General features: G+C 55.0%; 1 protein-coding gene across 1 annotated transcript in view; it reads right to left on the bottom strand.

The window, feature by feature from the left end:
- The window catches only part of Fhad1 (forkhead associated phosphopeptide binding domain 1), a 90756-nt gene that overhangs the window by 54048 nt on the left and 16772 nt on the right, over positions 1-19936 (bottom strand). The window contains 9 exon segments of the mRNA XM_048349825.1: positions 943-1026; positions 3019-3126; positions 8796-8900; positions 10394-10483; positions 10796-10926; positions 12060-12183; positions 13964-14200; positions 16782-16891; positions 18033-18282. Coding sequence (XP_048205782.1) covers positions 943-1026; positions 3019-3126; positions 8796-8900; positions 10394-10483; positions 10796-10926; positions 12060-12183; positions 13964-14200; positions 16782-16891; positions 18033-18282 — 1239 coding nt within the window.

Genomic DNA, 19936 nt, shown 5'->3' with positions numbered 1-19936 from the left:
AAGGGAGAGAGAGAGAGAGAGAGAGGTGCTCACTGCACAGTGCTCCCATTCACAGGGATTGGAGGGCTGACAGGCACGTGTCTAGCTCAGCACAGGGTGAGGAAAGCCCCAGCAGACAAGGGAAGCTTGCTTCTGTCACCAGGACACAATGTGGCCCAGGATTAGAGGTGATTCCTAGGCGTCAAAGGCCTCTATTGTTGCTCTCAGTTTGTTCCAGATCTTTCTGTATTCACAGCAGGGACTCATGACACAGCCTCCAATGCTCTGGGTATGTAAGCAGGTCAGATTTTCCTCCCCCAGGCAAGAACACCCGTGTGCATGCGTGCGCACGTGCATCTGTGTGTGCGTGTGTGTTTTACTTTGGTCTGTTTTGTGTTGGTACTGGGGCTCGAACTCAATGCTGTCCCTGAGCTCTTGTGCTCAAGGCTGGCGCTCTGCCACCGGAGCCAAGGCCTCACTTTTGGCTTTTTGCTGGTTAACTGGAGATGGAGTCTCAGGGACTTTCCTGGCCAAGCTGGCTTCGAATCGTACTCCTCGGATCTCAGCCTCCTGAGGGGCTAGGATTACAGGTGTGAGCCACCAGTGCCCAGTGTTTTCTCCTTCCTCTCTGGAAGGAAGGGACCAGAATCCATGGGCTAAGATGAGGCTACCCCTTAGCTCACAAGGCCAGTGGAACTTCAGCATTGTGTGTGCATGTGTGCGTGCGTGCCTGTGTGCACAGTGACCAGCAATGGAGCCTGATGGCCAAAATGGATTTCCACAAGAAGGCTTCATGCCAGTTCCATTGGCTTTTTACTTCCAAAACCAGGAAATCCCATCCAATCAAAACAAATCTTTATGGTGTGGCAACAGTGTGAAAACATATGAGCAAGCAACACAAACAGAAGCATATGCTCCTGGGGTCTGGCAGGCTGGAGCGGGAGGCAAGGGAGTCTCGCGAACCTGCTGGTCGGTGACGGGCTTGTCCTGGAACGGCTTTGTGCGCCCGAAGGTGGCTTTGATGACCTGGCTTCGGAAGTGCTCCAGCTGCGGCACAAAGAGGGAGCCACGGGTCAGTGGGGGCCCCTGGGGTCGAGGCCAGGCTGGAGGTGACACGCCCATCTTAGGGTGCAGGAAAGGCCCTTGGGAGGGTCTGCACGCATGAACAGCCACCTGGTGTGATGGAGAGGGCATAGAAAGTTCCTGGCCATGGTAGGAAAGAAAGCAGTTGGCTTTCCATTCGCCCAGGCAGGCCCGCTGGGCTGGGCCAGGCACGCGGTCCTCAGGTTTTCAATAGTGTCACTGCTGCCAATTTTCCAGTGGGAAGTCTATCCGCTAATTGCTAAGTCAGCACCAGACTGAGAAATGCACATGGCGGCTCTCATCAGCCGGGGAGCCCTGGAGAGAAGTGTGTCCCTGGGCTGTCCCCGCCTTCTGCCCTAAGTGTCCCCGAGATGACCCATGGAGCTCCCTCTGCCTCCCTGGAGTCTGCAGGGGGGCAGACAGGGATGCGTCCCAAGGCAAGGGGTCCGGGCTTCAGCTCCTGCAGCAGTGTCTCATGTGTGAATGGAACCTCTGGGGGGAGGGTGCACAGGAGGGTTTATACAACCACATATCCAGAGGAGGGGCTGGGCTCTATCGAAAGGCAGTGGAAAAGAAGCCTGCTTACTGTCTCTGGGGTTTGCGATGCAGCTGCCTGCAGCCCGTATCCGTGCTCTACTGGAAAGATGTGGTCAGTAAAGGCTACAGAGTCCAGAGGCACCCAAAGGCTACTGAGTCCATGTGAAAGCCAAGGGGTCCCAGACCCTGGAGTTCACGGCACATAGGGGCTCCAGGAAGCCAAGTGTGGCAATGGTGATGGTCCCATGGCTACCTCTGAGGTCAGCTGGCTGGCAGGCCCCGTGACATGATGTCTCCTCGCTCTGCCCTCTGGCCCTGGGGCCCAGGGTGTGCCTGGGGTGCACAGTGGTTGTGGAGGGGCCCCCGAATGTGATGCCAGCCTCCTTGTCCCCAGAAGCCCCCACAGGAACAGCTGCCCAGAGCGGGAGGGGCAGTGTTGCTCGCTGGGAATGGGATGATGCTGGGAAGGGGGGTTCCTGAGTTCCTGGGGCAGGTGGAGGGGAGGCTCTGGGTGTGGAGGCCCTGGGAGTCAGAGGCAGAGCTCCTCCTTGCTGTCCTGTGTTGATGCGGGAGGAGCCCCGGACTCCTCTGGGGGCTGTAATAAGGATCTTGGGGCTCAGAAGAAATCTATCATGTCCTCAAATCAGATGTGTGTGTGTGGAGGGTGCAGAGGCAGAAAGGTGAGGGGCAGCCTGGGCGGGAGCCGGGGGGCAGTGAGGCTCTGTACCGCGGGGCAGGAGGAGGGGGCAGTGCTGGGGTCTGTTGAAGGGGCTCTCACCCCTGGTTGGCTGCTCGCACGTCACTGTTTAGCTTGTGTGTGCCCCAGGAATGTGAGCCAGGACGAGGCCTGGCTAAGGCCTGGATGGCAGCCAAGGAGCGGAAGGGTCCTTGAAGGACTCTGCTTCTTCCTCTCTTTTTTTTAAAAAATAAATGCTGGGATTTGAACTCAGGGCCTTTGTACTTGCATGGCAGGTGCTATCACTGGAGCTTTGCCTCCAGCCCTCAACTGTGGTTCTAGTGGCTCTTTTGAAAATCTGAGGAGTGGCATGGCGAACTCTTCCCTCAGAAAAAAAAGTACTCATACACACACACGCATGTACACATGCACGTGCACACACACATGCACGCACACACACGTGCTCTGCATCCTGAGGGCTGGAGTGGCCAGGAGAAGCCTTGAGGAGCAACGCTGTCTGGACTCATCTCCCATCCGCCCGCCCCTCCTCTGAAGCTCTGGTGAAGCTTTGCCGCCCTTCCTGGCCACCCTGGCTGAGTCTTAAATGGAAGCTTAGGGTGGGCCGGGGCCTCCTGGAGGAGGAAAGCCTGGCCCGGGCCCAGCAGGCCCCTCTTCCTTTGCTCCTCCGCGACCCCACTGGCGTCCGGTGGCAGGACACCCCCGGGGGCCCGCGGGGCGCCTACCTGACCTACTGCCCTCTCCAAATTGGTTTTAATGAGGCCCTCTCGGTTCCCCAGTTCTTGCAGTTGAAGCAATTTCTTTCTGGAATCTTCCTGAAGTTTCTCTTCCACCTGCAAGGACGATGAAAGCATTCACTTGCTGCTACAGCATTCCGAATGCACTCTGGGGACAGCTCTGGAGGGAGAATGGCTGTGTGGGGGTCCCCGAGGGGTACAGGGAGTTGGGGGCCAGTGGCAGGGCTGCACGGGGAGGCACCGTGCCTGGGGCAGAGGTCCGGGCCCTGGGGCCAGGGCTGGCTGTGGTTGGCATCAGCTTAGCCCCGCCCTCCTGAGCAGCGTGGCCCAAGGAGAAGTCACTTTACAGGGCCCTGATTGGTGGGATGCCCGCAGGATGCAAGCGTCACAGGGGTGAAGACCGGGTGAGAGGTGCTGGCACCTCACAGGGGTGCTGGGGCGGCTGTCACCTCTGAAAGGTGGGTGGGAATGTCTGCACACAGGGGTGTGGGGGAGACTTGGTAAGTGGCACTACAGGGGAGACTATGATAAATTATTTGTGGTCACCACATGGAGTGTTCTTGCAGTTGAAAACCACTCTGGGACACCTGCTAAGCACAGGGTAGTAAATAACTGCACATTGCAAGGTGTTTAAAATGGGGAGGGGGCAGCCGGGGGCACTGGGGCAGGGTGGGGTGGGGACTGGCCTGTTCCTTCTACTTGCTTGGGCAGCAGTGGGGCAACTCTCTGTAAGACGAAGAGTGTCCGATGCCGCCCCCTGCTGGCCATGCTTAGGCCCTGCAGCCTCTTGTTCACTTGCACATTTGAATTCAGGGCTTTAAGCTCTTGCTTAGCTTCTTTTTCTCTCCAAGGTTGGCACTCTACCACTTGAGCTATTCATCCACTTCTGGCTTTTTGCTGGCTCGTTGGAGATAAGAGTCTAACAGACTTTCCTGCATGGGCTGGCCTTGAACTGCAACCCTCAGATTGCCTCCTGAGTAGCTAGGATTACAGGTGTGAGCCACCGGCGCCCGACTTCCGATGACTTATGTATTTAGTTGGTTTTGGTCGGTTGTGGGGCTTGAACTTAGGGCCTGGGCATTGGCCCTGAGCCTCTTTTTTTTTGCTCAAGGGTAGCACTCTACCTCTTGAGCCACGGCACCACCTTCGGCTTTTTCTGTTTGTGTGGTGCTGAGGAATGGAACCCAGGGCTTCATGCATGCTAGGCAAGCACTCTACCACGATGCCATATTCCCAGCCCTTATTCATTTAGTTTTTAATGTACCCTTGCGTACATTTTGACAGCCCTGGGCTTTGAACTCAAGGCCTCTGGCTTGCTAGGTGGGTGCTCTACCACTTGAGCTGTGCCTCCAGATCTTAAAATAAAGCTTAAAAGATAAAACTGTGGAGGAAATTTAAGTTGTACTTAACTTCCAGTTTTGGCGTTTTCCTGGGGTAAACAGCTGTGCCACAGGGGCGAGTCAGACCAGCTCGGCATCCTGACCAGGCTTTGTCCTTTGCTGACCACCTGGTGCCGAGCCCTCACCCCACCCCTTACCGCCTCGGCTGAGAAGCAGATCACAGAGACGTGTGGCACAGTGCTAGGGCAGGCAAACCTGTAGCTGCGTCCCCAGCTCTCTAACCATCTCACAAGCTGAGTCCTATACTGACGTGTACTAAGGCCTCAGTACCTCTGGCTGCCTCCCTGGGACACAGCTCAAGCCCGTATGCGGTGGGGAAGGCCAGACAAAGATTCAAGGAGCCCACATGAATTCTAAGTAAAGATGAAAATGAATCCACACCCTTAAAAATCACCATAAGATTGCTTGAAGTCAAAGAAAGAGCAAATCTTAAAAGCAGCCTGAAAAAAAGACATTTGTAAGACGGTGGAGGAGCGAGGCTGACAGCGGACTTCCTGACGGAAGCACTGGTGGCAGGGAGACACTGGCCTGATGTAACTCAGGCACTCTATAACCACCAAAGAGTGCGCTTGCCAGTTAGAATTCAGTTATTAGCCAAAACACAGGTCCAAGAATGAAGGTTAAAACACACCTTCATGCTGGGTGCCAGTGGCCCACGCCTGTCACCCTAACCACTCAGGAGGCTGAGATCTCAGGATGGCAGTTTGAAGCCAGCCCGGCCAGGAAAGTCTGTGAGACTCTTACCTCCAATGAACCACCAGAAAACCAGAAGTTGTGCTGTGGCTCAAGTGGTAGAACACTAGCCTTGAGTACAATGAGGCTCAGGGACAGCGCCCAGGCCCTGAGTTCAAGCCTTACAGCCGACAGATAACAACAGACCTTTACATTCATTTTTGTTCTCTCTCTTTCTCTCTCTCTCTCTCTCACACACACACATGCACACATGGAAATTCACCATCAGCAAAGCCACACTAAAGGAACCCACTGAAGGATGCTCTGTAGGCAGAAGAAAATGATCCCCGGTGGGTGATGAGAGATGCCAGGGACATTCATCTAGTGGGTGGACAGAGACCCAGGCTACATGAAGACAGCAGCCCTCTTGACCTGTGGCTTCAATACGGAAAGAAGTATGGGGAATTCTGAGCCTGTGTGCATGGGTGGGGTGTGGGTGGAGAGTCCCAGGTCATTGGGGCATCATGGAAGAGGCCAAGATCTTAGTGAACACTGCTTTAGTAAATTGAAATGCACACCACAATTTTCAGAACAGCCATTGGGAGAATAGTAAAAGAAAAAAAAAGAAGCTCAATAGACATTTTCTTGGTAGTACTGCTAAGCAGGTGCTCTACCACCGAGCCCTGTCCCTAGCCTTTTTCGTACTGGTTATTTTTGAGATAGGGTCGGGCTTCCTACTGGATATGCACCTGGACTGTGAGCCACCTGTACCAGGCTCGAAACTAAGTCCAGTATCTTGCTTTTAAGATGGAGTCTCAAGGAGTTTTTCTACCTGGACTGGTTCGGGACCATAATCCTCCCAATCTCAGCCTTCCACACAGCTCAGGACCCCAGATATCAGCCAAGAGGGGTCCTGGGAACTCTTCTGCCTGGGCTGGCCTCCGACTGTCATCCTCCTGATATCAGCCTCCTAAGTAGCTAGGATCACAGCTGCCCCAGGTCAACTGCCCCAGGTCAAGAATGGATTTTGATAAGTCAGGAATGAATGCTATTTTTCATTGTTCATAAAAAAAGAGTGAAACGTGAACAATCTCCAAGTTAACTTAGGGGGAAAAAATGAAATGATAAAACCTATTCGCTCAAAGGAATGTGGAAGGAGCATCAACTGGCAAAAGAAGCAAAAAGATCAATTTAAGCCCAACAACACCAGCAATTACATTATCCACGAGGAGACTAAAAGACAAAGATCATCAAAATGGATTTTACATGAACTACATGCTCTGTCTCCCCCTAGAGAAGGATTAACAGGGAAATTAAGTTATAAAAGTAGTCAAAAGAACGTTCATGTGGTTGACAAAGAAGCGATATTAATGACCAAGTGGACTTTTGACAGAACACTACGAGATGTGACCACCTGTGGAGATGAGAAGTGCACTTCAATTGAGAGTGTTACAATGGTCAATCTCTGTGCACCTAGTAGCACAGCCTCAAAACACATAAAGCAAAAATTGGCAATATAAGAAAACATACAGTTCCACAGTCAAATTATTTTTTTGAAGAAACATGTCATTCTCAATAACTGACAGAGTATGTAGACAGGAAAGCGAATAAGGGAACCTACATTTTGAACGCGACTGGCAAACTTGTCCTTGGGGGCCCTACCTATGACACTGCCCCTGTGACAATCAGATGAATATTCTTTTCAAGGACACACATGACCTCATGCTGGCCATAAGCAAATCTCAATATCAAAGGACTGAAACCACACAGAAGTGGTCCCCTGGCCTCAGTGTGATACGGTAGGACTCAATAACCAAAGGTTAATCAGAAAGTCTTCATGCATTTGGAAATTAGGAATCACTTTGAAACAACCCATGAGCCAAAAGGAAAAACAAACTAATACTGGGACTTGAAAAAATATGCTTATCTGAGTAATAATGAAAATGCTTCATCCTAATTGTTGTAGAAGGCAGCTAATGCTGTGTTTAGAGGAAAAATAATAGCCCAGAAAGCAGTCTGATTCCACATTCACAACAACTATTTCAATGAAATACATATACCCCAAAGGAAATACATTTCATTGAATACGTATGTACTTGGCAGGGTGACGTTCATGAAGCCAGTGGGTCAGTTCTCTCTCTCTCTCTCTCTCTCTCTCTCTCTCTCTCTCTCTCTCTCTCTCTCTCTCTCTCTCTCTCTCTCTCTCTCTCTCCTTAAAGGGCTGGGGATTGAACTTGGGGATGCATGTCCACAAGGTGGGCACTCTACCACCTGAGTCACTTTGTCAGTCCTGGGTCATTTCCTTTCTTGGTAAAGTTTATAAATATTCTTTGAGTCGCCTGTTAACCTTTTCTGATTCCTAGCAGATTTTTGCCAGTCTTAGCTCTGCCATGGTGGATTTTATGCCTTCATTTCTGTCAAGCCCATTACCTCCTAGATTAATCACATCTAAACTTTTCTTTTTTGATATTTGATTCTTCTATCAATAAACATTAGTTTTTTTAAAAACTCAATCTGGCTTTTTTTAGTTAGTTTTATTTTTGCTAACCCTACTTATGTCTGTTCAACTTCTGTAGGTTTAAATAGTTACTGACAAGATGCAATGTGCTAGGCAGGTCTTGCCTAGTATGTATTGTAGCTTGCAAAGTGTTTTTTTCTCTTCTTCAGTACTGGGGCTTGAACTCAAAGCCTCTGAACTCTGGGCTTGGACTATGATTCTTATACCGACAGCTCCTGTGTAGCTGGGATGACAGCCAGGTGCCAGCCTGCTGGTGTATTTATTGAGACGAGGTCTCACTCGGTAGCTTTTTGCCTGGACTGGCTTGAAATCCTAATCCCAAATCGCTGGGATTACAGGCAGAGCCACTGCAACCTGGCCTTCGTTTACGAAACGTTAATGGTTTTAATTGACAGTGACATTCTGACAGTTACACTAAGTGAAAACTGGAGAAAAATGTTGGGCGGTTATTTTGGGTTTTGTAGATCATTCTTGAACAATGCTCCTCGAGAGAATCCCTCTGCCATCTGGTCATCAGATAAAGCAGGCGGTTCACACAGAGGGCGAATAGTTCTCCCTAGCCTGCTCAGGACCCTTGTGTACCTTCAGTTTAGAATTTAAAAGCACAAGCCGGGCACGGGTGGCTCACGCCTACCAGTCACCCGAGCTACTCAGGAGGCTGAGAGCAGAGGATCATAGTTCAAAGCCAGGAAAGTCCCTGAGACTCTTCTCTCTCATAAACTACTCGGAAAAAGCCAGAAGTGGCGCTGTGGCTCGAGTGGTAGGGCACTAGCCTTGAGCACAGAGAGGTTCAGGGACAGTGCCCAGGCCCCGAGTTCAAGCCCCAGGACTGACAATTTTCTTTCATTTTTTAAACACATCTGACCTGTCGGCACTCTTCAGTTGGTTACATCGGCAAAGCCGTCACTGTTGTCCACTGAGTTTAAAGCGACAGGCTGCCTGTGTCCTGTGCTGTCCAGCGTGGCAGCTCCCCGGGCCATGGGTAGCTACGGAGCGTGTGTGCCGTGGCACTGCTGGGACTGTTTTATTTGGTTAACGTGAAGTGACAGGTGCCCTGCTGCGCTGCCCAGCACGGGGACTCTGGAGTCCGCCGGTTCAAGTCCAGGCACTCCGCGCCCGAGGCTGGTGATACCAGCGTCCGCCACACGGGGCGCTGTGAGGGCAGCCCGGCCTACCTTGCTCTTTTCCCGAAGGGTCCTAGAGATGGCGCTCTGTTCACTACCGCTCTTCTTCAGCTCCTCTCTCAGCCGCCTCACTTCCTTCTCCATGTCTTGTATTTGCTGCAAGAGTTTGCACCGGAAAAGTCAACCCCTGAGTGGGGCGGCCGGAGCCCCCTGGGGGACCCGGAGGTCACGGTCTCCTGAACCCCCCATCCCGGGGCTCAGCTGCCAGCTCGCTCGGCACCTTCGAGGCCAGAGCTGCACAGGAGAACCGGACTTCGCCTCCCAGGAAGACGCCAACAACACCGGAGGAAGGAAAACAGACATCTCTTCTTCTTCTTTCACTGGGACTTGAACTCAGGGCCTGAGCTTTTTCTTTGTGGGAGTGTGGTACTCTATCACTTGAGCCAAAGCTCCACTTCTGGCTCTCTGGTGGTTAAAGATGAGAGTCTCATAGGCTTTTTTCTTTGGGGACTGGCCTTGAACCGTGATCCTCAGATCTCAAGCTCATGTGGCTAGGATTACAGGCCTGAAACACTAGGACTCAGTGAAGAACACAAATGTCTTTCAAAAGTCAGAACAAATCTTGGATTAAACACCCTAAGAAACTGATGGAATCCTTTTTTTTGGGGGGGGGGTAGATTTTTGAGATGAACTGAAATAAGGGCCACTTATTTAGAAGCCTAGAGTTGTCTTTTTTTCCTCTTTGAGACAGAGAGGAGCTGTCCTGGCACAAAGTAAATTTTCTCGATGTGCAGGGGGTGGAGGGCAGGGTGGACAGGGCTGGGGGGGGAGGGGGGGAGATCCGTTGAACAAATCGCCCGTTTTTCCACTGCTCTTGTTTTCACGACCGTCTTCCACACAGGGCAAACGCTAGCTGGGCACTGGTGGCTCACGCCTGTAACCCTAGCTACTCTAGCGACTCCGGAGGCTGAGATCTGAGGGTCACAGTTCAGGGCCAGCCCAGGAAGAAGAGTCATCTCCAATGAGCCAGCAAAAGGCCAGAAGTAGAGCTGTGGCTCAAGGAGTAGAGCACCAGCTGTGAGTGAAAAAGCCAAGGGACAGTATCATCTAGGCCTTGAGTTCAAACCTCAGTACCCACACAAAAAAGAGTAATACCTAACCAAATAAATGAGGAACACATGAGGCAAAGGCAAAACATTTCTTCCCATCTTTCTTTTTTTTGTGTGATTAGGATATTACTGATGCATTTAAATAAAAATGCCTTCGGAAGAAGCTGTGCTGGCGCCTCTGGCTTCGATCAAACGTGACAGGAGGGCACTCTCGGGCCACTGCAGGCCCAGGGTCGCATCCAGAGTGGGTTTGTAAAAGTGCACGCTAGCCAGCTGGCCACCAGCCCGGCCCTGTGCCAGGCCCTGGCCCTGCCCAGCCCCAGGGCCAACCCCCTGAGGAAAACGGAGCCGGGTCCCCGGGGCACCCTGGGAGAGGGTCCCCCCACGTCCTCCTCCTCCTCCTGACGGGGCTGCAGGCGGCCAGGAAGCATTCTGAGGGCCCCGCCAGAGCACCCTGGGCCTCGTGGCGTGGGGCAGGCAGGCCAGGCTCCCACGAGGAACCCCGAGGGCCCAGCCACGGAGGGGGGAAGTTCCACTCACGTTTTTGCAAAGCTTTAACTCTTTCTCCTGGGCTTCCCGCTGCTCCTTCTGGGCTTCTTCCTTTTTTAACTCTTCTTTCAGTCCTGTGCACTGTGGACAAAGGCCGGCAAAGCTCAGGGCGCCACACTGACCGCCTCAAGGCGGGGCCCCCGGGGCCTTTCCCGCTGAACCATGCCCACAGCACAGCCCAATCCCAAAGGCCAGGCTGGGAGGCTGAGATCTGAGAGTCTCACAGTCCAGACGAACCAGGGGCTCTGCTCTGCCACTAACCAGCGAAAAGCTGGAAGTGAAGGTGTGGCTCAGGCGGTCGAGCACCACCTGGGAGAGAAATACTGCACAAGAGCGTTGAGGCCCTGAGTTCAAGCCCCACTGCTGCTAGCAAAGCTCCTCCCCCGCACTCACGCGGGAGCCCAGGGCCTCCAGCTGCTGGTCCTTCTCCTTGTTCTTGCTCTTCAGCTGGTCCACCTCCTCCTTCAGCTGCTGGACCTGCTCGCTCTTCGCCAGCACGTCTTTCTGCAGCGACGTCACCATCTCTGCAGCATCAAGAGGCTGGGGTCACCGGGCCGTCAGGGCGGCCACGCTCATGGCGCCCCCCCACCCCCCACCCCCCAGCTCGAGGCGGGGGGGGCCTGTCACCGGGGTGGGCGGCGGACCCCTGGAACATGGCTGAAAACAACAGCCCCAGAGAGTGCCGGTGCAGGTCTCGGGGAGACTCCGGAGGCACTGAGGTTGTTACCAGGGCCGGATAAAGATGGGGGACCCTGTGGGCCAGAGCCACACCGTGGCTGGGGAGCAAAAGCCCAGTAGAGAGGGGACCGGGAAGGACCCGAGGGGGGCCTGTGGTGGGAGGGGGCGTCTGGGAGGCTACGGGTGGGGGCAATGGAGTCACACTGGGTGAACCCCATCTCTGCCACCCGCGAGCTCGGTGGCCTTGGAGAAATCTTCTCCTCCCGTGACACAGAGCTGGGCGCCTGGGCCTGATTCCAAAACACTCCCTGGGGTCCCTGTCTCCTGGGATTCAAGGCTCCCCTCCCCCCCCCCGCCGCACCCCGCCACCACAGCCAGGCTGACCCTGTGGGAATAGAGCGGGGACGTCCCAGGCTGGGACAGGCAAGAGGCTGCGGGCCTGTCAGGCAGGGGCAGGGAAAAGCTGGGGTGCTGAGGGGCTGTGGGGGACCTTCAGCTGCCCCCGGGGACGCGCCAGGCCCCGGCCAACGTCTTGACTGCCACCTGGTGCAGCCCCTGTGTCGCGACTGCGTCACCCCACATTCCTGAACCCCAGAAACTGGGCCGGGTGACGCATGCGTCTGTTGTTTTCTCCACTGGACGCCTGGGCTACCCTAACACGCAATGCAAGGGGAGGGCAGGGCGGCACAGCGACGCCGTGGCACCAGATGCGCTACACGGCGCTTTTCCGGGAAGGCTGTGTGCGTCTGCGTTGTTGGTAAGTGTCCATCAAGCGGGTCTGCGGGACAAGTGACAGCACCGTCGGGATTCCACCGTGACAACGGGCCGCACCTCAGTGCACGCAGTGCCCTGGGCGTGTGTGCCAGGCCGCGTGCCTGGGAGGCGGTGATCGGAAGTCGATAGGCGATGTCTGCCTGGGCCAGGGGAATGGGCGGCGGGGTAACAGCCGCGGAGCCCTGCCCCGCAAGCGCTCGCTCACCTGAGGAGATGGCGTTGTTCCTCTTCAAGCTCTCCCCCTCGTTCTTCAGGGAGGTGATTTCCAAGTTCCGTTCTGACAGGGTGTGGCACAGCACCTCGCTGTAGCCTTTCTGAAGGGCGCTGATCTGAGGGAAGAGGCGGTGCGGGTGGAGCCCCGTTAGTTAGCCGCGGGTTATGCGTGGTGGAGAGGAGGGGAGCCTGGGCCAGGGCTGAGGGCGCGGGCCTAGCTCCTGGCCACAAGGTGGCGCTCACGGGCCTCGTCCCCCGCCCCCACCCCAGGCCGTGGTCCTTATTTTAGGTTCGCATTCACAGGAGCATCAAGGCTTCATAGTCTGCGTGGCTCATCTCATGGCCAACGCAGCTTAGATTCCGTGACTTAGGGGTCGGGGGACGCTTTCTTTTCCCTTGAGGCACCTGATTTGCCAGAGGAGGGGGGTGAACGTTGTGTGGGGGGCACAGTCCACTCTGCCCCACCCCCTCCTCAAGGCTATGATTTCACATGTTTGTTTTGTTTTGTTTTTGCCAGTCCTGGGCCTTGAACTCAGGGCCTGAGCACTGTCCCTGGCTTCCTTTTGCTCAAGGCTAGCACTCTGCCACTTGAGCCACAGTGCCACTTCTGGCCATTTTCTGTATATGTGGTGCTGGGGAATCGAACCCAGGACTTCATGTATAAGAGTCAAGCACTCTTGCCACTAGGCCATATTCCCGGCCCGATTTCGCATGTTTGTGCTTTGAAAATATCGAATAGAAAACAAAAAGAAAACCTCTCAAACCCAAAGCAAAAAAAAACAAACAACAACAATAAAAACACACAAAACCCAAACCTGACCTTTCTTTTTGGTAGAGGAAATCAACTCTCCCATAGAAAACACTCAGAATAAAAACATGTTTCTAGTTCCTCACTCCGGGCCTCTATTTTCATGAAGACAAACTCACAGAAGGGATTGGGGGGGGGATTCCCTCCCCCCCCCAAGGTATAAGTGCTGTGTGTGACAGATACGAAACAGCTCACGCAAAAGCAGCTTTCGGAGCTTTAGGATTCAGACTTCAGGGAAACATAGTTCGCAAACCTCGGGATGATTTCACTATCAAAATAAATCTCCAGGTTGTCTCTAAGTGGCATAACGACCGAGGTGTCTGTTATTGCAATTTTATGGGCATTGGGATCCTAAGGAAGTTAGCAGTCCCAGGAAGAGGGAGAGCCCAAGGGGCCAAGCCAGCTGCTAATTTGCACTGTCACGGGCCGTGTGGAGGGGCCTTCCTGTTACGGTGGGTGACTCTGGGGTGGGGGCTCACGCCGGTCATCCTAGCTACTCAGGAGGCTGAGAGCAGAGGATCACAGTCCAAAGCCAGCCTGGGCAGGAAAGTCTGTGAGACTCTTATCTCCAATAAACTACTCGGAAAAAGGCCGGAAGTGGTGCTGTGGCTCAGGTGGTAGAGCCCGTGCCTTGAGTGGGCTCCAGGACAGTGCCCAGGTCCTGAGTTCAAGCCCTGGGACTGGCAAAATTAATTTTTTAAAAAGTAAACAAACAAAAAAACCCCAACTCGGTAGCCATTTTTTTTTAAATACAAAAAAGAATTCGGCTGCAGTTTCCAGGCAGGAAGGCTCTCGGTGAACCTCGATGCAGGCCGGAACGTTCTATTTCATGGAATTCCCATAGGGAGATAGGCAGATGCTGCCTTCAGGGTTTGGTTAGAGACCGTTGGGGGGGGGGGGCGCAGGTCTGGGGCCTCCTCGCTCTGATAGCTAACCAGAAATGGGAAGTGGGGTGACGGGAAGTGGGGGGTGAGCAGGGGCAGATTCCAGGCTCCAGTGCCCTGCTGCACAAGGTCCGGGTGGAGTCTAGACCCCTCTGGCCCATCCCGATCCCAGATGCCCCCGGCCCAGCCGTCCCCGAGTCCCACCTGGCTTTTCAAGTTCTGGATCTCCATCTGGTTGAGATTTGTGGCCTCGCCGGGCCCTGGGCACTTGCACGGCCCGTCCCGCTCGCCAGACGTGCCGGCGGCCGACTCCGACAGCCGGTAGCTCAGGTCAGACACCTCGTGCCGCAGGCTCATGATCACCGCATCTTTGTACTTGGACTCGACCTCGAAGTCGGAGAGCCGGTTCACCTCCCTCCCCAGGAGCATGATGATCTCGTCCTGTGGGGAGACCAGGGGTCACGTGGGGCCTCCCTGAGCCGGGGCCGGGACCGGCAGGGGGTCCTGGGGGTACAGTGGGGTTAGCCTCTGCCTGCCCCGGAGATGCACTGTGAACAAGAACTTGTTGGGGCTCCAGGAGAGGGGAGAACTCCCCAAGCTTTTCACCAGAATTCATCAATAAAATATCAGAAAGACTGGGGAAATATCCGGATGTGTCACACAGCTGAGGAATTCCCAATTCGTTGTTGTTGTTGTTGTTGTTATTTTAGTCTTGGGGTTTGAACCCTGGGCCTGGGTGCTGCCCCGGAGCATTTTTGCTCAAGGCTAGCGCTCTACCACTTGAGACACAGCTCCACGGCTGGCTTTTTGGTAGTTAATTGAGGGTAAGAGTCTCGGGGACTTTCCTGCCCAGGATGGCTTTGAACCTTGATCCTCAGATCTCAGCCTCCTGAGTAGCTAGCATTAGAGGCTTGATGCATTTTTTTCTCAAAGGGCCCTCCCTCTTCCAGCCACTCCCCATGGTCTGGGTCTCAGGCTCATTGAGGGAGCCTCAGACCCAGGAGGGATGATGGGGCCGGATACGGGGCAGCTCCCCTGGCCTGGGTAGTGCCTGCTCTTTCTCCAGGCGCTTGGGAACACCTGTGGCAGAACTTGGAGGGACAATCACTGTGGGTACGGGTTCCAGTGGAGCCCCCCTGTCATAAAAAAACACCCAGTATATGCTCAGTGGGTCCTCCGCCATGATACAACCGACTTGTGCTGGGCACGGGAGTACAGGGTCCTAAGGTAAGACCTGAAGCTCTGAAACGCCTACAGCACAGAATAGAGAAAACACTAGAATTTATTTACATAGACAGGACTTTCCTGAGGAGAACTCCCATAGCCCAGCCATAAGAGCAAGGATTGGCAAATGGGATTGCATCAAGTTAAAAACAGAGGGAACCAACCAGCCTGCACAGCAAAGGCAATGGGTCATTCAACTGAAGCCCAGCATACAGAATGGGGGGAAAATCTTTGCCAGCTGTATGTCTGACGAGAGAGCAATAACCAGTAATAACCTACAGTGAGCTCGAAAATCTCAGCTCTCAAACCCACTACCCGATTAATAGAAGATCCAATGAACATGACAGATAGTTCTTGAAAGAAGTATAAGTGGCCAATAAATGCATGAAGGATATCCAACACGAAAGAAATACGGGTCAAAACAACACTGAGATTCCATCTCACTCCAATAAGATTGGCCATCATCGAGGACACAACCAACCACTCGTGTTGGCGGGGTTCTGAGGGAAGAGGGAATGGCATTGCACTGTGGGTGAGAAGGCAAACCAGTGCCTCCCCAAAACACGAAAAACAGAACTAGCCTCTGAGGCAGTGCGCACTGGGCATCTATCCACACGGATCTAAGTCAAGTTATGAAATTGACCTCCCTCCCACCCCTGCCAACAACAACAACAAAAACAACAACCAAACCCAGGAATACGCATAACCAAGAAGGCAAAAGACCGTATAAAACTATAAAACCATGAAGACAGACACTGAAGACAACAGGAGAAGATGGAAAGCACTCTCATGCTCACGGGTTGGCAGAGCGTCGTACCAAGGACCCTACTGCCCAAAGCAGTCTGCAAATCCACATTCAGTGCGATGCCCACAGCAACCCCAGCGTCCTTCCCAGAACCGGTGGAGACCAATCCTAAAGTTCACACGGAAGCATGGAAATCTGCGCAGGGCCACAGAGACCCTGAGCAGAGAGAGCTGCCACACCATGATACCCAGCTTCAAATTCTACTGCTACAGAGCCACAGGCACAAAACCAGCACAGTGCAGACACAAAGCAGACCCACAGGCCAACGGAACAGACAGAAGGACCCAGAAAGAAATCCATGCACCAATAGCCATGCGACCTTTGACAAAGGAGCCCACAATCTACCTTAGAGAAAAGATAGTCTCTTCAATAAAAGGTGCTGGGAAAACCGGATATCCACATGCAGAAGACTGAACCTAGATTGCTCTCCCTCTTTGTCTCTCCCTCTCCCTTCCCCTCCCTCTACCGTGTGCTAATGTCAGTTCAAAGCCAATCAAGGCCTTAAACTTAAGAGCCTATGCCTCCTGGTGTAGCCTTCCCACCCCATCCATGTTGTCTATGGGATGTCAATCATGCGCCGTGCCCCTTCCTGTCCCACCTCCCTATGCCCAGGTACCCAGGCTGTCCCTCTGAGTCTCCTCAGATGTTCCGAAGTGGGGGGGGGGGGAGTCTTCCTTCCTTTTGGAGTGGATGAAGCATTCCAAGAGGAAGAGCGACCTTTTCCTTTGGGACCATCAACTCTAAATGTGCCTGCTTGAGCTTGTCCTAACCTACAAGAGAAGGTCCAACTGGGCAGGGTAAAAAACGTTTGGAGATCCAGTGATTTCACGGATGCCATGGGCATGGAACAGAGTCTGGCACACAGTAGGTGCTCAGTGCACAGTGCTTGTGGATGCTGCTGTTTGAGCCATGAGCTGGGGTGGGATGAGCGGGAGCGAGTCCCTCTGTGGCCGCCGGTGCCAAGCCCTGCCCCTCTCCTCCGAGCCCCCTCACCTTGTCCTGCTGGCTCAGGTCCTGGTCCATAAAGATCTCGGTGGCGGGCATGGCCCCTGGGAGCCCCTCAGCCACCGTTTCTTCTGACAGCTCCACCGTGCTGGCCCACACTAGGACAAAAGAGTGGACCGAGGACACCAAGGGTGCCGTGAGCACCGGGGCCTTGCGGGGTCTCTGCAGGTCTGAGCGCTGGGGGTGGGTGGGAAGTGGGGGGTTACTGAAGAGCAGCCATGGCTGCGGGAGGCCCAGGCGTGGAGGGAGAGGGGCTGCCTCATGCCTGTCCCCAGCGCTCACTGACCCTTAGCTCCGTCCCATCCCTGGGCTGCACAGGGACCTGGTGACTGGGGCAGGTCACTGTACCTCCGCTTTGCTGGTGAGGCCCCGGGGAAGGGGGTTAGGTCCCGGGGAAGGGGGGCATGCTTCCAGGGGCCTCTGGGGGCCTCTCTTCTCTGCTTTCCAGCTGCCACCCACCCCACACTGTCACCCCACGCTCCTGCCACAGCCGCTGTCATCAAGGCAGTGGGACACCCTTCCTCTCCGTCAATCTGTTAGGCCAAGTATTTTATCACAGTGACAGAAGACTGACCAGCTCAGCATGGGGAACCCCGCTTTCCACCCTGACGCCCAGCCCAGAGCACTGTGAAGGGTCGAGAACTCCGTACGCAGTCCACGGTGGGCACCTACGCATGGCATGCCGCTGCTTTATGATATTCCGTGTGTGGGGGGGAGCAATTGAGACTTGAACTCAGGGCCTGGGTACTGTTCCTTAGCTTTTTGGGCGGGGGATCAAGGCTGGCACTCTACCACTTGAGCCACAGTTCTACTTCTGGCTTTTTGGTGGTTCATTGGCAATACAGCCTTTTCAGTCTGGGCTGGTTTCCAACTTTAGACCTGTGTGTCCTGGGTAGCTGGGATTACAGGTGTGACCCACAGGTGCCTGGCCCACTTCTGGCTTTTTGAGCCAGGACCCCAGGGCTGGGCAACTCCAAATTCCTGACCCTCGGGACCGTCGCATACGCAAGACTCTTACCTACTGTGTTTTGGGCCACTAGGTTTTAGCATATCATTCGTTATATGACGATTAGTCATGACTACACGTGGTGTGTTAATTTTAGAGGCAAAAGATAAACGGTTAGCTGGGCTTAGCCAGTCAAGAGGGCCGAGACGTGGAGCCTGGTGCTTCGAAGCCAGCCTGGGCAGGAAGTAGAGGCCAGGACCCAGGCTGCAAGCCTAGGAGAGCCGTGTGCATACCTTGCTTGATGACAGGGGACTTGGGGTCCATGGTGAAGAACATCTTTCCGCCGGCGCTGACCGGCCGCTGGTAGGAGGCAGGCGGGACCACGGAGGCCCCGGGGAAGCCCTGGGACCAGCTCCTGTGCACCGGCATGGACCGCATACAGTGGTGGAAGGGCGATGAGAACAGGTGGTTGGACGGGAGGGAGCCCCTAGGTGACTGCGACTGGGGCCAGGGTGCCGGGCCCTGCACCCAGGCGTAGGAGACCTGCAGGGCAGAAGGGGAAGGGCGGTGGTCGGCTGCCCTGCCACAAAACTGCTGCCTCCGGTGGGGGCTCCAGTTGCCTCCTCCAAGAAGCCTTCCGGGACATTCCTCCAGGGTGCGTGGAACCACCCAGGTCCGTGAGGCATGTGGCCGGGCAAGGCGGTGTGGCATCTCCAAGGCACGGGGCGGTGGGTGCTGAGCGGGTGGGGAGGCCCCGAGGGGATCAAGGCCTCCTCTTCCACCTCCCTCACCCGGGATCGCAGCCCCCAGGACGGATGCCCGGCATGGATGGGACGGGCCTCACACTGTGGCCGAAAGGAAGAGTGAAAGCCAGGCGCTGGTGCTCATGCCTGTAATCCTAGCTACTCGGGGGGCCTGAGACCTGAGGATTGTGGTTCGAAGCCAGCCTGGGCAACTCTTATCTCCCATTAGCCAGTGTGGGGGTGCTGGCTGTATACGTAGGGGGGCGGTCCCCGATCGACCTCCCCTCCTCCCGCCCTGGGACTGAATGGCCGGAAACCACTCCTACGCCTTCCGGGTCACAACCGGAAAGAGTAGTTCTGGCTTGGCCCGCCTCCCGTCTCAATTTCGGGTCCACGTGGATGCCTTCAAGATGGCGCCGCCGGTGCCCAGGGGCGGTCCTATTGGGGCGTGACGTCAGCCCGTGGGGGGAGTCCCAAGATGCCACTCTGGCCGAGACAGCCCGGCTCAGCCTATTAGCAAAGCCCGCCTTCCCGCCTTCCCCACCGTAATAAAAATCTTCCCCCCACCACCTTGGGCGAGGAGTTCAGTTCAAAACCCCAGACTGTCTCCCTGGAGTCTTTCTTTCTCTGCTCGCCAACACGTGAGAAGGGGCAGGGGCGGGAGATTTCAGTAGTTCACTCTCCTTGGCTAAACGCAGCCCAACGAGAGCACGCCTTCACCTTCTGCAGGCGGAAGATAAGGCCGAGTGCTCTCTCATAGATTTTGGGGTTCAAGCATTTTCCCCGGGAGATCGGGGAGAAAAGGATCCGTCAGATCCCAACAAGCCAGGAAAAAAAAAAAAAAAAGCTAGAAATGGATAGAGTGGAAAAGCTGAGACAGCAGCCAGGCGGAGTTCAAGCGCCATGACTGACACAAGAAACAGGAAGTGTGAGGAGGTCACCAAGTCTCCGGCCATCACCTGTCCTCCTTCCCAACGTGTCCCCGAGGCCGAGCCCTTGTCCTCAGCACCCAGCGCCCCAGGGGTCCGCGCAGGGGGCCTCCACCCTCAGACCCGGGGAAGGCCATCTGTGGGCGGCCATCGGAACCCATCCAACCAAGCGGAGGGAGAGAAGGGGGCCTGGCCATGGCCCTGGCTCAGCGTCCTGCTCAGGGCAGCTCCCCCCACCACCTCGGGCTGTGTGGTTCATGGTGACCTGGAAGAGAGCCGTCCCTCACCACCATGGACACACCTGCTCCTCACGGAGCACAGCCTGGGTCGCAGGTGAGGGAGGTAGATGACCTTCCCCCTCCACGCCCCTCCCCGCCCCATCCATGTAGAACACAGCATGAGGAGCATGCTCTGTGCTGGCTGCTCCTGGCCTGGGCAGCTGTGGGTAAATGTGCGCAGCTGGACAGGGAAAACTGCAGCCTGTGGCAGTGGGTGGGGCCGAGTCACCAGCCAATCCCAGCCCTT

Source organism: Perognathus longimembris, chromosome 7, assembly GCF_023159225.1.
Source record: "Perognathus longimembris pacificus isolate PPM17 chromosome 7, ASM2315922v1, whole genome shotgun sequence".
NCBI classification, from domain to species: domain Eukaryota; kingdom Metazoa; phylum Chordata; class Mammalia; order Rodentia; family Heteromyidae; genus Perognathus; species Perognathus longimembris.
The sequence above is the reverse complement of the archived record's forward strand: the minus strand, read 5'-3'. Positions and strand labels throughout refer to the sequence as shown.